Source organism: Rhagoletis zephyria, unplaced genomic scaffold, assembly GCF_001687245.7.
Source record: "Rhagoletis zephyria isolate East Lansing unplaced genomic scaffold, Rhagoletis_zephyria_1.1 Rzeph_scaffold_02368, whole genome shotgun sequence".
In the NCBI taxonomy this organism is placed as follows: Eukaryota; Metazoa; Arthropoda; class Insecta; order Diptera; family Tephritidae; genus Rhagoletis; species Rhagoletis zephyria.
This window is the reverse complement of record NW_016159452.1, coordinates 26,278-39,545: the sequence shown is the minus strand read 5'-3', so window position 1 is coordinate 39,545 and position 13,268 is coordinate 26,278. Positions and strand designations below refer to the sequence as shown.

Sequence of the window (13,268 nt, the reverse complement as noted above, 5' to 3'; positions counted from 1 at the left end):
CTGACCCACACATTTTTGCGAATTTCTCGGAAACCAAAGGAACACCTAAATTAATTTTGGAGGCCCTAATTAACACCTAAAAGACACCTAATTCCTAGCTAATTTTTATTGATTTTTGGCGACTTGGGTCAGCCAGGTTTATGGACGTCCTTATCATGAGTTTCATCTTCGCTGAACCGGATCACTTTTCGCTTTTGGTTTCCATATCCTTACTATGGGGGGAATCAAAATTTTCTCGTGAATTTTTTTTGGGCGAAACTCAGGATAAAGAAGATTACATACATAAAATGATAGCCATTTCCGTTTTTCGTACTAAACTCAAAAACCACTCAATAGAGCCCAGTCAAATTGTCGGAGGTCCTATTATAGGCTACTAGAAAACACGCTGGTGGCGCTGGAGTAGAGTTAGTTATAAAAGTCGTATTTATTAACAGCTTTCGTTCAAATTCGCAGCATGACTACCTGTATGATGAAAAATTCCTTTGCTAAAAATGGACCCGCTGGAGTTTAGGTATTTAGAAAATCCGTGTTTTTTTTTTTTTAAATCTGATTAGAGTTCATAATTCGTATTGATTTCATGACAAGCAAAGGTTTTGCAGAAAAGGGACCCAACGGATGACGCTGCACCCGAAATATTTATTTATTTATTTATTTATTAATCAAAAACAAACAGGATGTTTACAGACTATATGATAGTTAAATACAAAGACCTTATGACAAGAGCCTTATAAGTAGATTCTTAAAAGTAGTCTTAGAGTATGAGAATACAAAGTCCAAGGAAGAAGAATACGCATTAAACTGTGCTAGCGCCCTCCTAAAAGGAGTATTCATCCCATAGACAGTTTTAGCTATACCCACGAAAAACAATTCATTACAGCGGAGAATGCGTGAGGGAACATTAAAATTAATATCCATGAGCAGGTACGGACAATCTATTGATCCCGCACAGATATCAAAGACAAAACACATCGACAACATAGCACGCCTAGACTCTAAGGACATGAGGTTTATTAGTAAGCAACGAGAGCTATAGGACGGAATGGGATCTACAAAATTCATCGAGCGCAAAGCAAAGCGCACAAAAGCTCGCTGAACAGACTCTAATGCATTAACATGGACTGCATGAAACGTTCTCCAAACGAATACCGCGTATTCTAACCTGGACCGAACTAAGGACGAGTACAACAGTTTGAGAGTATAGTGATCAGAAAACGAAGAACAGTTTCGACGAATAAAGGCCAACATAGTGAACGATTTAGAAACAATATAATTTATGTGAGTTGTGAAGTTGAGCTTGGAGTCAAAATAGACGCCCAGGTCTTTACATTCACTTATTATCATTAGCGGCGAGTTTGAGGTGCAGTAAGATGTTGGAACAAAACTGAAAACTTTCGCATAAGAAGAATAGTGACATTTACTGATGTTGAGGAACAAACGATTACACACACACCAACTATATAAGTTATCCAACTCACACTGGAGAATGGGTGAATCTTCTGGGCATTTAATTTCATAATATATCTTCAGGTCATCCGCATATAGAAGGTAATTACACTTGGAAAAACATGAGGAAATATTAATGAAAAGGACAAATAGTAACGGGCCTAGGACACTACCCTGGGGAACACCAGAGGAAGCAACAAAAGAGTAAGACGATATATTATCGAGTCGAACGACACATTGTCTGTTATCTAAATAGGAAGTTATCCACTTTAGAAATTGGGAGTGAAAGCCTAGACGCTCAAATTTAGCTATCAACATTGGTGAGATACCCTATCAAAAGCCTTAGAAAAATCTGCGTAGATTGCATCCATTTGAAAACCCCTTTGAAAGGTATCCAGACAATCCTCCGTAAATGCAGCTAAATTAGTTAAGGTAGATCTGCCCGGAACAAAGCCATGTTGATTAGGACATATCATATGTTTGACGGCAAAGTATATTTTGTCCTTAACTATGCACTCAAACAGTTTAGAAACTGTGGTTAGCTTGGAAATTGGCCTATAACTCTCAATATCATTTTTATTCCCGCTTTTAAGGATAGGCGTAATAAAAGTCAATTTCCAGTCATCAAGGAAGACTCCAGCAGCAAGTGACATGTTGAAAATGTGCCATAGAGGCTTAATCAAGGCAGGACAACTTTTAATTAGAACGACCGATAAGCCATCGACATCTGTATTAGTGGATGGCTTAAGCTTATTAATGCCATCAATGACATCTTCGGNGTTTTAGCTATACCCACGAAAAACAATTCATTACAGCGGAGAATGCGTGAGGGAACATTAAAATTAATATCCATGAGCAGGTACGGACAATCTATTGATCCCGCACAGATATCAAAGACAAAACACATCGACAACATAGCACGCCTAGACTCTAAGGACATGAGGTTTATTAGTAAGCAACGAGAGCTATAGGACGGAATGGGATCTACAAAATTCATCGAGCGCAAAGCAAAGCGCACAAAAGCTCGCTGAACAGACTCTAATGCATTAACATGGACTGCATGAAACGTTCTCCAAACGAATACCGCGTATTCTAACCTGGACCGAACTAAGGACGAGTACAACAGTTTGAGAGTATAGTGATCAGAAAACGAAGAACAGTTTCGACGAATAAAGGCCAACATAGTGAACGATTTAGAAACAATATAATTTATGTGAGTTGTGAAGTTGAGCTTGGAGTCAAAATAGACGCCCAGGTCTTTACATTCACTTATTATCATTAGCGGCGAGTTTGAGGTGCAGTAAGATGTTGGAACAAAACTGAAAACTTTCGCATAAGAAGAATAGTGACATTTACTGATGTTGAGGAACAAACGATTACACACACACCAACTATATAAGTTATCCAACTCACACTGGAGAATGGGTGAATCTTCTGGGCATTTAATTTCATAATATATCTTCAGGTCATCCGCATATAGAAGGTAATTACACTTGGAAAAACATGAGGAAATATTAATGAAAAGGACAAATAGTAACGGGCCTAGGACACTACCCTGGGGAACACCAGAGGAAGCAACAAAAGAGTAAGACGATATATTATCGAGTCGAACGACACATTGTCTGTTATCTAAATAGGAAGTTATCCACTTTAGAAATTGGGAGTGAAAGCCTAGACGCTCAAATTTAGCTATCAACATTGGTGAGATACCCTATCAAAAGCCTTAGAAAAATCTGCGTAGATTGCATCCATTTGAAAACCCCTTTGAAAGGTATCCAGACAATCCTCCGTAAATGCAGCTAAATTAGTTAAGGTAGATCTGCCCGGAACAAAGCCATGTTGATTAGGACATATCATATGTTTGACGGCAAAGTATATTTTGTCCTTAACTATGCACTCAAACAGTTTAGAAACTGTGGTTAGCTTGGAAATTGGCCTATAACTCTCAATATCATTTTTATTCCCGCTTTTAAGGATAGGCGTAATAAAAGTCAATTTCCAGTCATCAAGGAAGACTCCAGCAGCAAGTGACATGTTGAAAATGTGCCATAGAGGCTTAATCAAGGCAGGACAACTTTTAATTAGAACGACCGATAAGCCATCGACATCTGTATTAGTGGATGGCTTAAGCTTATTAATGCCATCAATGACATCTTCGGCAGTCAAATCTAATTTCCCGAAGTTGATGGAAGTATCTGAATTAAACAGGAGAGCTTCAGGGACAAAGCCATGATCAGCATCGTCTGAAATAAAATTCGAAGAAAAAAATTTAGCAAACAGATTAGCAGCATCAGAGATGGAATTAGCTGAAACCCCTTTAAGATGAACCGACGCAGGTATATTTGAGCAGTTTTTCTTAGCTTTTATGTAACTCCAAAAGGCCTTGGGGTTACATTTAATATTGCTTTCTATATTACGAATATAATTTCGATGAAAAGACTTGTTGAGTTTGTTGAATTTACCTCTGTAAGACATTAATGTTAGCGAAAAAATTAAAAAAAATCAACGCGATCTCTTAGCGACTTACAACTTGCACTTTATAATACTAAAATTTAGTAATCTACAAAACTGCATACCCAAAATTTTTATAAAAACTAAAAACAAAAAAAATACTTTTGGTAACATTTTTTTTATAACATTTCAAAATATTACTTTTTAATTTATTTTGTTGTTTTAGGAGAACCCTACAATTGTTTTTAACTAGTTTTTATTATGAAACTTTTATTAGCTGGAACAGGAGAATCGGTCTTCTTCAAAATTGGCGCCATTTCTGCACTTTGCACTAAAAAATTTAATACAAACAAATAAAAATTCGAAAATTGGGCTCAACTAGTCTCTTGCAAATTTTATTAGCTTTCATTTAAAAAAATAATTAATGAAATCGGTTGAGAAATGAAGGCTCCAGTGAATTATGAACATTAAATCCCATTTATTGACCACTGTGCATCGGGATGTGACTCACGCAAGTGTCAACTATAATAGATTTAAAAATATCGTAACAGCCAGCTACATCCACATTTTCAAACTGCCGAGACCAATCCAGCTCAAACAAATTATTTAATTCCACAAAATTACAACGCGAGTAGTTAAAAGCAACTGTTTTGGTGGTTGAAATATATAGAAACCTCCACGGGGTTTGTTTATCTTAGACGAATTTTTTTTCAGATGGCTAAATTAAGGATGCTTTTAAGTATGCATATAAAGACCGTAACACTATGTAAGCGTGATCTTCCATCTACCTCCGATTGACGAAGTTGCTCGAGGCGTTATTACAGCAGTAAGACTCAAAGAAACCACATCATAAATATTAAGACGAGTTGTAAAAGTGCCGAATTGACAAGGAAAGATTCGACCACATCTGACCAAGAAGGAACACGATAGGTATATCAATGGTTTCATTTGAACGATATTCATGAGATCACACGACTCAAGCGAAAACTTTTCATCCTGTGGGGCAGCGAGGATTCTTGGCCCTCCTATAATTGAAAACGCTCATCTGTGCTCTTGAGTTTCCATATGACTTTTATTGGCTTACATGGTACACCGGACCAATGCTGAAGTTGCAGGATCATAGAAGAATATTGCGCACGCTTGGCAGAGATCTCACAGGTGGAAATAAGACCATAGGTAAAACGTATTACATCGAAAGGGATTAGTATTCCATATGGAATCACAGCGCTACTATTCTTGGCATATGTGTGAGGAGGATTCCGTTTTTTAGTCGTTTCAATTTAAACTAAAAATGTTTACTTTACAGACTGTTTTTGCTTTTAAACGCTATTTTTGATTTGGCCAACGCAAAAGATCTTATTAGGCGCCGCGAAGCAAGCGGGCATTTGCTAGTGTAAATATATCAATATATATTTACTGAAAATTTATTTTAAAATATACAGTATGGGTCATATCTATAGCACGCCATTTCAAAGTGATATTGTGTGTCACTTATGTTTATTTATTAATTTTTAAGAATTTTCAATTAAAATATAGTTCTTTCTCAGACAAACCCGATAGAAACCCAAGCTTAATAATTTGTAGAAAGCTACAAAAAACTGCAACAAATTTTCACATAAATTTCAAACTTTTTTTCTCGGAAGTGTTAGAATTTTTTTGAGTACACAGTTTTTTAGCCCCTTCAATTTTAGTCTGATTATGTGCAAATTTGAAGTGGCTACGAATTACCGTTTATTTTTATACCCGAGCGCACTTGTGCACAAGGGTATATTAATTTTGTTCCCATAACGGTTGTTTGTAACAGCCAAAACGAATCGAGATAGATATAGACAAATGTATACATAAATGATCAGGATGAAAAAAGAAATCGATTAAGCCATGTCTGTCTGTCCGTCCGTCTGTCCGTCTGTCCGTCCGTCCGTGTACACGATAACTCGAGCAAAAATTGAGATATCTCAACGAAATTTGGTATGTAGGTTTCCCTTAATCCAAGGTAGGTTGGTATTGAAAATGGGCGAAATCGGACTGTAACCACGCCCACTTCCCATATAACGGTAATTTTCGGAAATACGAAAACTGCGATATTTTAGTAACTACTGAAGATTATTCACTCAAAATAATTATTTACAACAATTTTAGACGAAAACTAAGAGTGTTATACATTTTTGGAAAATGGGCGTAGCCACGCCCACTTATGGTTACATGTGTATATCTCGGCAACCGCTGTACCAATTTCTTCGAAACTTGGCACAGTTGTTGGCCTTGGTACAGCATAAAAAATCGCCGAAACATTTTTAAAATCGGACATAACGACGCCCACATCCTATATAACGGTAATTTAGAGAAATACAAAATCTTCGATAAATCAGTAAATATTGAAGACTAATTTATTCAAAATTGATGCTTGCAACATTTCTTTACCAAGAAATACGTTATGGTAAAATTTTGGAAAATGGGCGTGGCACCGCCCACTTATGATCACATATATGTATATCGGTAACCGTTCTACCAATTTGTACCAAACACGGTATGGTTATTGTGCTTGCCACATATAAGCAAAACGTTGAAAATTATTGAAATCGGGTAAAATTACGGCCGCTTTTCATATAACGGTAAATTTCAGAAATGCTTGAAACTTCAATATATTCGAAATTTAAGGACGCTAATTTACTCAAAATTGATACACCCCTTACCATCTAGCGGTAGGTTTCGGAAAGGTGAAAAAACATATATTTAATACTTGCGCCGGGTATTTAATGTTCGGCTCCGCCCGAACTTAGACTTTCTTACTTGTTTAGAATTCTTTTTGTCGCATTGGCTTCCATACAGTGAATAATTTATTGATTTAAATAATTACACATCCCAGCTATACAAGTAAATTCATAAAAAATAAATAAGATTTCAGATGCTTTATGATCTTAAAACTTTATCTAACGCTTGGTTTTCATTGTCAAAATTACTGACATCAAAAACTGCCGTTCACTTGGTGTCAAATACATCATAAAAACTGATCAAATTTAGATATCGCAGTGCATGTCAAAGACTGTCGCCAAAATTTTGGTGTCAGGTGATTGACATTCCGTTTTTCGTCACTGATGTCAAATGTGAAGTGAAATTTTTGGCATTAGTCAAATATTCCAGCCGTTTAGCTATGGACAAACCAAGAATGTGGCTCGATAGAACTCTTCATCCCTATTATCTATTTTGTTCTTTGTTTACTTAACCCTCCGTTTGACGTCCATAAACCTAGCTGACCCAAGTCGCCAAAAATCGATAAAAATTAGCTAGAAATTAGGTGTCTTTTAGGTGTTAATTAGGGCCTCCAAAATTAATTTAGGTGTTCCTTTGGTTTCCGAGAAATTCGCAAAAATTTGTGGGTCAGCTAGGTTTACGTAAAATACATATATGCAGGAATTAGGTGTCTTTTAGGTGTTCTTCAACGCCACTAAAACTAATTTAGTAGCTCCATTGGTTTCCCAGATATTCGCAAAAATGAGTTGGTCAGCACACATTTTTGCGAATTTCTCGGAAGCCAAAGGAACACCTACATTAATTTTGGAGGCCCTAATTAAGACCTAAAAGACACCTAATTCCTAGCTAATTTCTATTGATTTTTGGCGACTTGGGTCAGCTAGGTTTATGGTTTGTTGTAGTATTAGTCACCCGGGTGACTACGAGCATGAACACTTAATCTATGGCAACACGACTAGGAAATGAAAGATAATGTTTGATTTTTTTATCAAAGGTTATTTTTAAATAAAATTTGGTAAGTTGTTTGATTTACATAGCAAAAATATTTTGGGAAAATTAACAAAACCAACGAAGAAATGGCTTAGCAAGCCTGGCAAGTTTCTCCCCTCTTAGTATGTTGGTTACAAACTGGTTTTTCGCACTTTGTGCACCGCTTACGAGAATTGCGCTGACGTTTATCCTGCGAAGCGCATATGTGACATTTGCCTTGAATTTTAGTGCGACTACTTTCATTCAACTGGGATATCTCAGGCTCATATTGTGCGGTGAGAGGCAGTTCATAGCCAAGCATGTCGCAAATTGCTGACCTAAGATTCGGCTTGCCAATGACGTGCTGATTTTGGGAGCGTCGCAGGATGTTGTTGTGGCATAGATCCAAAGATAATTGAACCAGAAATCGACGGCGCGTCAAATTAGATGGCATAATATTTGACTGATTTTCGGCATATATGATATAGGTGGCGAGGGCAGCGATGTCAACTAAATTATAAAACATCGCCAGGGGCCAGCGTCTCGTTGCACGCTTGCAGGAATATTTTGAGCACATTTGGGCCATTGTGTCAGGTTAGAATTCCCGAATACTTTTACAAACCTCCTTTTGTATTGTTATAGTCCAAAATAATTAACGGTTTGCGAGCTTCTGAGTTTGTGTCTATCTCATCGGTTTTGTGCATTGTTGAAAGCAGAACAACCGATTTGTTCCTCTTTGTCACATATGACACTAATGTTGTATTCTCTCGAAATGCAAACGTGCTTTTTCCAACTTGGTCGCCTGGTTTGCACATCAGCTCTGCAGGAATACACCTTTTATTCCGGCGAATTGTGCCAATCATGCTTAGCTTTTTCTTGACTAGCTCTTCTGCTAGTGCTAGAATAGTGAAATAGTTGCCCATGGTAATGTTTCGACCTGAGTTTTCCCAATGTCTCACCAATCGTAACACAACTTTCTCTCCAAGATCTTTGTTTCTTGCTTCGCCTGGAAGTTATCCCAGATAGAGCTGTCCTTGCAACGGAGAGTGAGTTTTCGAGTCGGCAGCCCAAAATATCTTTAGACCATATTTGGCTTAGACGGGATGTATTGGCTAAAAGGACAGCGCCCTCGAAAGCCGAAGAGTTGTTCATCAATTGTAATAGATTCATTAGGGCGATAGTTGTTTCTCAAATTTAATTTGATGAAAGAAAATATTTCCGAGATCGGAGCTGCCTTGTCGAGTTGTCTTCTAGTTTCTCGAGTTCTGGAATCATCCAAACGAATACACTTCAAGATGGTTAAAAATTAAACCATTGGCATTGATGCACGGTAAAGAGGGTGTGCATGACGAGTCCACAAATCTACCACTCGATCATGGCTGGAATTGTGAACACAGCAATGTAATATTACGCCCAAAACCGCATCGAACTCAATCGAATCCATCGGAATCCACTCACGCTGTCGGCGATCTGGGTTTGCACTGTTTTATTCCGCTGTAAATTTTGCACCTCTTTGGTTCGTGTAACGCCAAATAATACGCACCGCTCATACGCATGATATTTCGCGTTTGAGCTCGACCAGCATTAGACAATGGATTCTTAGACCAAATCGTATTATCTTTTGAAGTATAAATTTGATCAGACTTTAAATTTTGCATAGCTGAACTCAAAAGTTGTTGCTCAACTTCTGCATCCATAGGCTCTTCGATTTCGACTTCAATATCGTTCAAATCAGATATATCTTCCTCAGCATTTATTTCTGCCGGAAAGTCGCCCTCCTCTTCATCTGAAGCAGATCCTTCAGGTAGATACTCACCTTCGATATCTTCGAACTGATCATCCTCTTCATGCACGAAGAATGCTTCTATTTCTGCTTCAGTCAATATATCCCGACGACACAACTGTAAAACATACATATTGAATAACGCACACTTATATATTAGAACACTGAATGCTTTTAGATAATTCATTTTGTATGTACACGTTTAGACATTATGAACTTAAAATTCTTTGAAAATTCAATTGAAAATGTGGTTGCTCGAAACTATTCAAGTATGTATAAACATACGTATGGTTGCATAAGTATGTAACGTGAAGTATGTAGAAATTTCTTTTGTTTTTGTAAAGCAAAAAAAAAAATAAATAAAATCGCGCTATACGTCCCAAAAAATTAGTTTCAATATGCTACATTTGCTAAATTTTTGGATTTATTTTGATATTTTTGTGAGATATTTACTATTTGTAAAAAAAAAATACTTATTTGTATTTATTTTTGGTTTTGAAACTAAGAAAAGCGATATGGATAGTTAATCACATTAATATAAGTTAAACTGAATCTCTTTTTATATTTGTGTTATCAACTTTTAAACTTTCAGTATTTTTTTTTTTTTGAAAATTCGAAAAACTGCGAATTAAATCGAATTTTCACCACCAAATCTCGAATCGAATGGTTGGGCAATGTTCGAAATTCGGAGAAGATCGAATTTCAACCCCCCTATTTACTACACTGATGCTTTTTTGACACGGGGTGTATGTACATTAGGGTGGTCCAAAAACAGTAAAGTCGGAATTGTAAAGCTCTCACCCCCAAGGATTGTTCTACATCGAAAAAGTATACTCCTGTTTTATTTTGAAATCAAAAAACATTTAGAGGTCGCTCAAAGCGCTCAAAGTTTTCCATGTATTTTTATATGGGAAAAACAAAATTTTTCGTAGAAACGGTATAGAATTCTTGAAAATCAATATTTTTCGATCGGAAAACTCTGGTTCTCTTCAGGAGACTTTCAATAATAATACCCAATTGTTTATTTAAAAATTTTTTAATACTAACGATTTTTTATTGGTCGACCCATTGCATATTTCGGGGTTTTTGGCGGGCCTCTAAATTATAGTTGCGATGAAAAAATGGTTAAATAAAAAATTGGGTATTATTATTGGGAATCCATTAATACGAAAAGTTATTTTTTCCCCATATAAAAACATGAAAAACTTTGGGCGCCTTGAGCGACCTCTAAATATTTTTTGTGATCAAAATAAAAAAAATAAGGGTATATTTTTTCGGTATAGAACAATCCTAGGGGGTGAGAGCATTGAAATTCCGACTTTTTCCACATGCATTTTTGGACTACCTAATGTACATATGTATGTTCTTATGTATTTGTGTATGCATGTATGTATGGATAAGTGTAGGCAGGTTTTTGAATATGCATTTTTAAGCGCAGTGCTTGTGGCCAACACTAAAATAACTGAAACAAGAGTTTGACCATTTTAAAGATAAACATTTCCACTCTTATAAACTAAAAAATTTTAATACAAAATGACCGTTAATATAAAAAGTGCATTTATGAAATTTCTTAAAAATAATACTATTTTATAAAATGTTTACACAAGTCATTACCGTTGGCGTTAAAGAGTTATATGTTTGTGTGATAAAAGTTCTTTTCGTTCCAATGGAGATCTAGGCATAACAAGGAGCATTGAGCAAGCCAAAACAGGTAAGTTTTATTTAGAAATTTTTAATTAATTCAAATATGTATATGTACATTAGGCAGAGGCGTAACTATAGGGCGGCATGGCTGGCAAAATGACACGGGGCCCCGATCCGAGAGCGCCCCGACCCGAGAGACCGCGAGCTCAGAAATATCCTAAAATTTTTAACAAAACTAAGTACTTGAAAGTTGTAATTTGTTTAGTACTTAAAATCAATTAAAGTGAGACACAACTAAAGAACATATCGCACAAGTGCAATCAACCAAAAAAAAAAGTTTGGGAGATTTTTTTTGCATAAATCAATTCATAGGACTTACATCCAATTTTTCTTCACGATTATATACATTAATTAAAAAAATCTATTGTTATACCTGTTTTTGTATTAATTGCGGTGAATCTGTACGATCCACAAGCAGTTACATTTCCCTCTATGAATTTTGAGTTAGCTCACTTTAGATCTAGGTGTCCGATATGAGCATTTCTCCAGAATGGTTAACCAGGGCCAAGAACTAAAACGAACAAGCAGTTTTATGGGAGCCATAAGTTATAGTGGACCGATTTTGACGGTTCCGACAAATGATTAATATATTATAAATATACTCTCACTTACCAAATTTCAGTCAGATATTTCGAAAGGTGCGGGACTAAATTGCGTTCAAAGAGGCAGACAGACAGATGGACTTACGTGTGTCAAGTTAGCACTACACTTTTTGAAATTGGAAAAGTTAACTACGGCATTAATTGTAGTGTTTTTGTTGTAAATTTGTTGTGGAAAGAAAAAAAATGTACCTCTAATTTTTTAAAAAATATGGTATGTAGTGCTAACTTGACACCATACACCTAGTCGATAGAATTGAGATATTGAATGTGTTACTATGCCATTAATTGTAGCTTTTAACTTTAAAATTTGTTGTGGAAAGAAAAAATTTGTAGCTTTCGTTTTTTAAGAAAAAATGGTATGTAGTGCTAACTTGACACCATACACCTAGTCGATAGAATTGAGATATCCAATATGTTACTATGCCATTAATTGTAGCTTTTAACTTTAAAATGTGTTGTGAAAAGAAAAAATTTGTAGCTTCCGTTTTTCTGAAAAAAACTGAGTTGACCCTTTTTCGAACAAAATTTAGTATGTAGTGCTAACTTGACACCATGCACCATTACTTAATTATGAAAAGCATCCGTTAAGTGCAAAGCGCTCCATTTTAATATTGGCGTATTTGAATTGAATATTTCTATACTAAATACTAAAATTTGTATACTTAAATTTATTACGAGTTGGGTTGGCGCTCTTTCGTATGCGATTTCTTTTTTTTTAATTTAGCACGTTTTGCACAAGCAACAGTTGATGATTTAGATAAGTATGTACCTAAATACGTTAAAATGACATGCACAGAGTTTTACAATTATATTAACCAGAAGCCAGAAGTTTTGAAACAAGTTCACAGCAACGAAACAAATTACTGATATTTTAATGTTACCTTGTATTTAATTTTTTTTCTTCTTCTAGATTCTTTCTAGATTACTTATAGGTACCGTGCCGTACAAAATTATTGGTCGGAAGACACAATTTCTAATCAGCTCTTTTAGAAAATGTAGATTTTGAGCCAATTAGTAAAGTGCAAGTCTGAAGTTACCAGAAAATTTCGTTGATTTTTTGCAATTATTTATTTTTTGCTCACAGTGTCTTCCACATACAAAAAAATTGGAACATAGTTTGTATGGAAGAACTCTCAGTAAAAACAATACCAAAAATCAACGAAATTTTTATGGGCTGCAAAACTTCATTTTCAAAATTTTTATAGAAAAAGTCCGAATAGAAAGTGGCGAATTTGTATGCAAATTTATTGCATTTTCCCGAGTTTTGCACAAAGTTCAGAAATTTTATTTTTATTTTTTTTATGTATTTAGTATAAACTGTATTTTTATAAGGAACAAAAAAGGTACATGCATTGTGAAAAATTCTCTGTGCTTTAGTTGTGATAAGTTGTTTTGTTTTGCTCATCATGTCTTATGTTTTTATGTTTTTGTTTTTGTTTGTCAAAATAAAATTTTAGTACATCCTTTCGTACGTAATTTTTGTCGAAACGAAAGGGAAGCAGCCCTATTTTAGCGGGCCATTGTCAAATTTCAGTTATTCTTACCTGAATGAAAAAAGGGCGACA

At 35.6% G+C, this 13,268-nt stretch overlaps 1 protein-coding gene across 14 annotated transcripts in view; it reads left to right on the top strand.

The window, feature by feature from the left end:
- LOC108366671 (uncharacterized) overlaps window positions 1-11,345 on the top strand; it is a 26,594-nt gene extending 15,249 nt beyond the window's left edge. For 2 of the 14 annotated variants that reach the window (XR_001848136.1, XR_001848129.1), the window contains exon 2: window positions 10,836-11,345. Coding sequence is in view for 2 of the 14 variants with exons in the window: in XM_017621130.1 (XP_017476619.1) it covers window positions 2,961-3,028; window positions 3,418-3,676 (327 nt within the window). In the remaining 12 variants the exon portion in view is untranslated. Of the gene's footprint in view, window positions 1-880; window positions 1,876-2,036; window positions 2,214-2,245; window positions 3,257-3,417; window positions 3,977-7,260; window positions 7,272-10,329; window positions 10,335-10,803 lie in introns of those variants that run through there. The other 12 variants (XR_001848134.1, XR_001848132.1, XR_001848131.1 and 9 more) reach the window with 11 other exon arrangements.
- The last annotated feature ends 1,923 nt before the right edge of the window (window positions 11,346-13,268 follow it).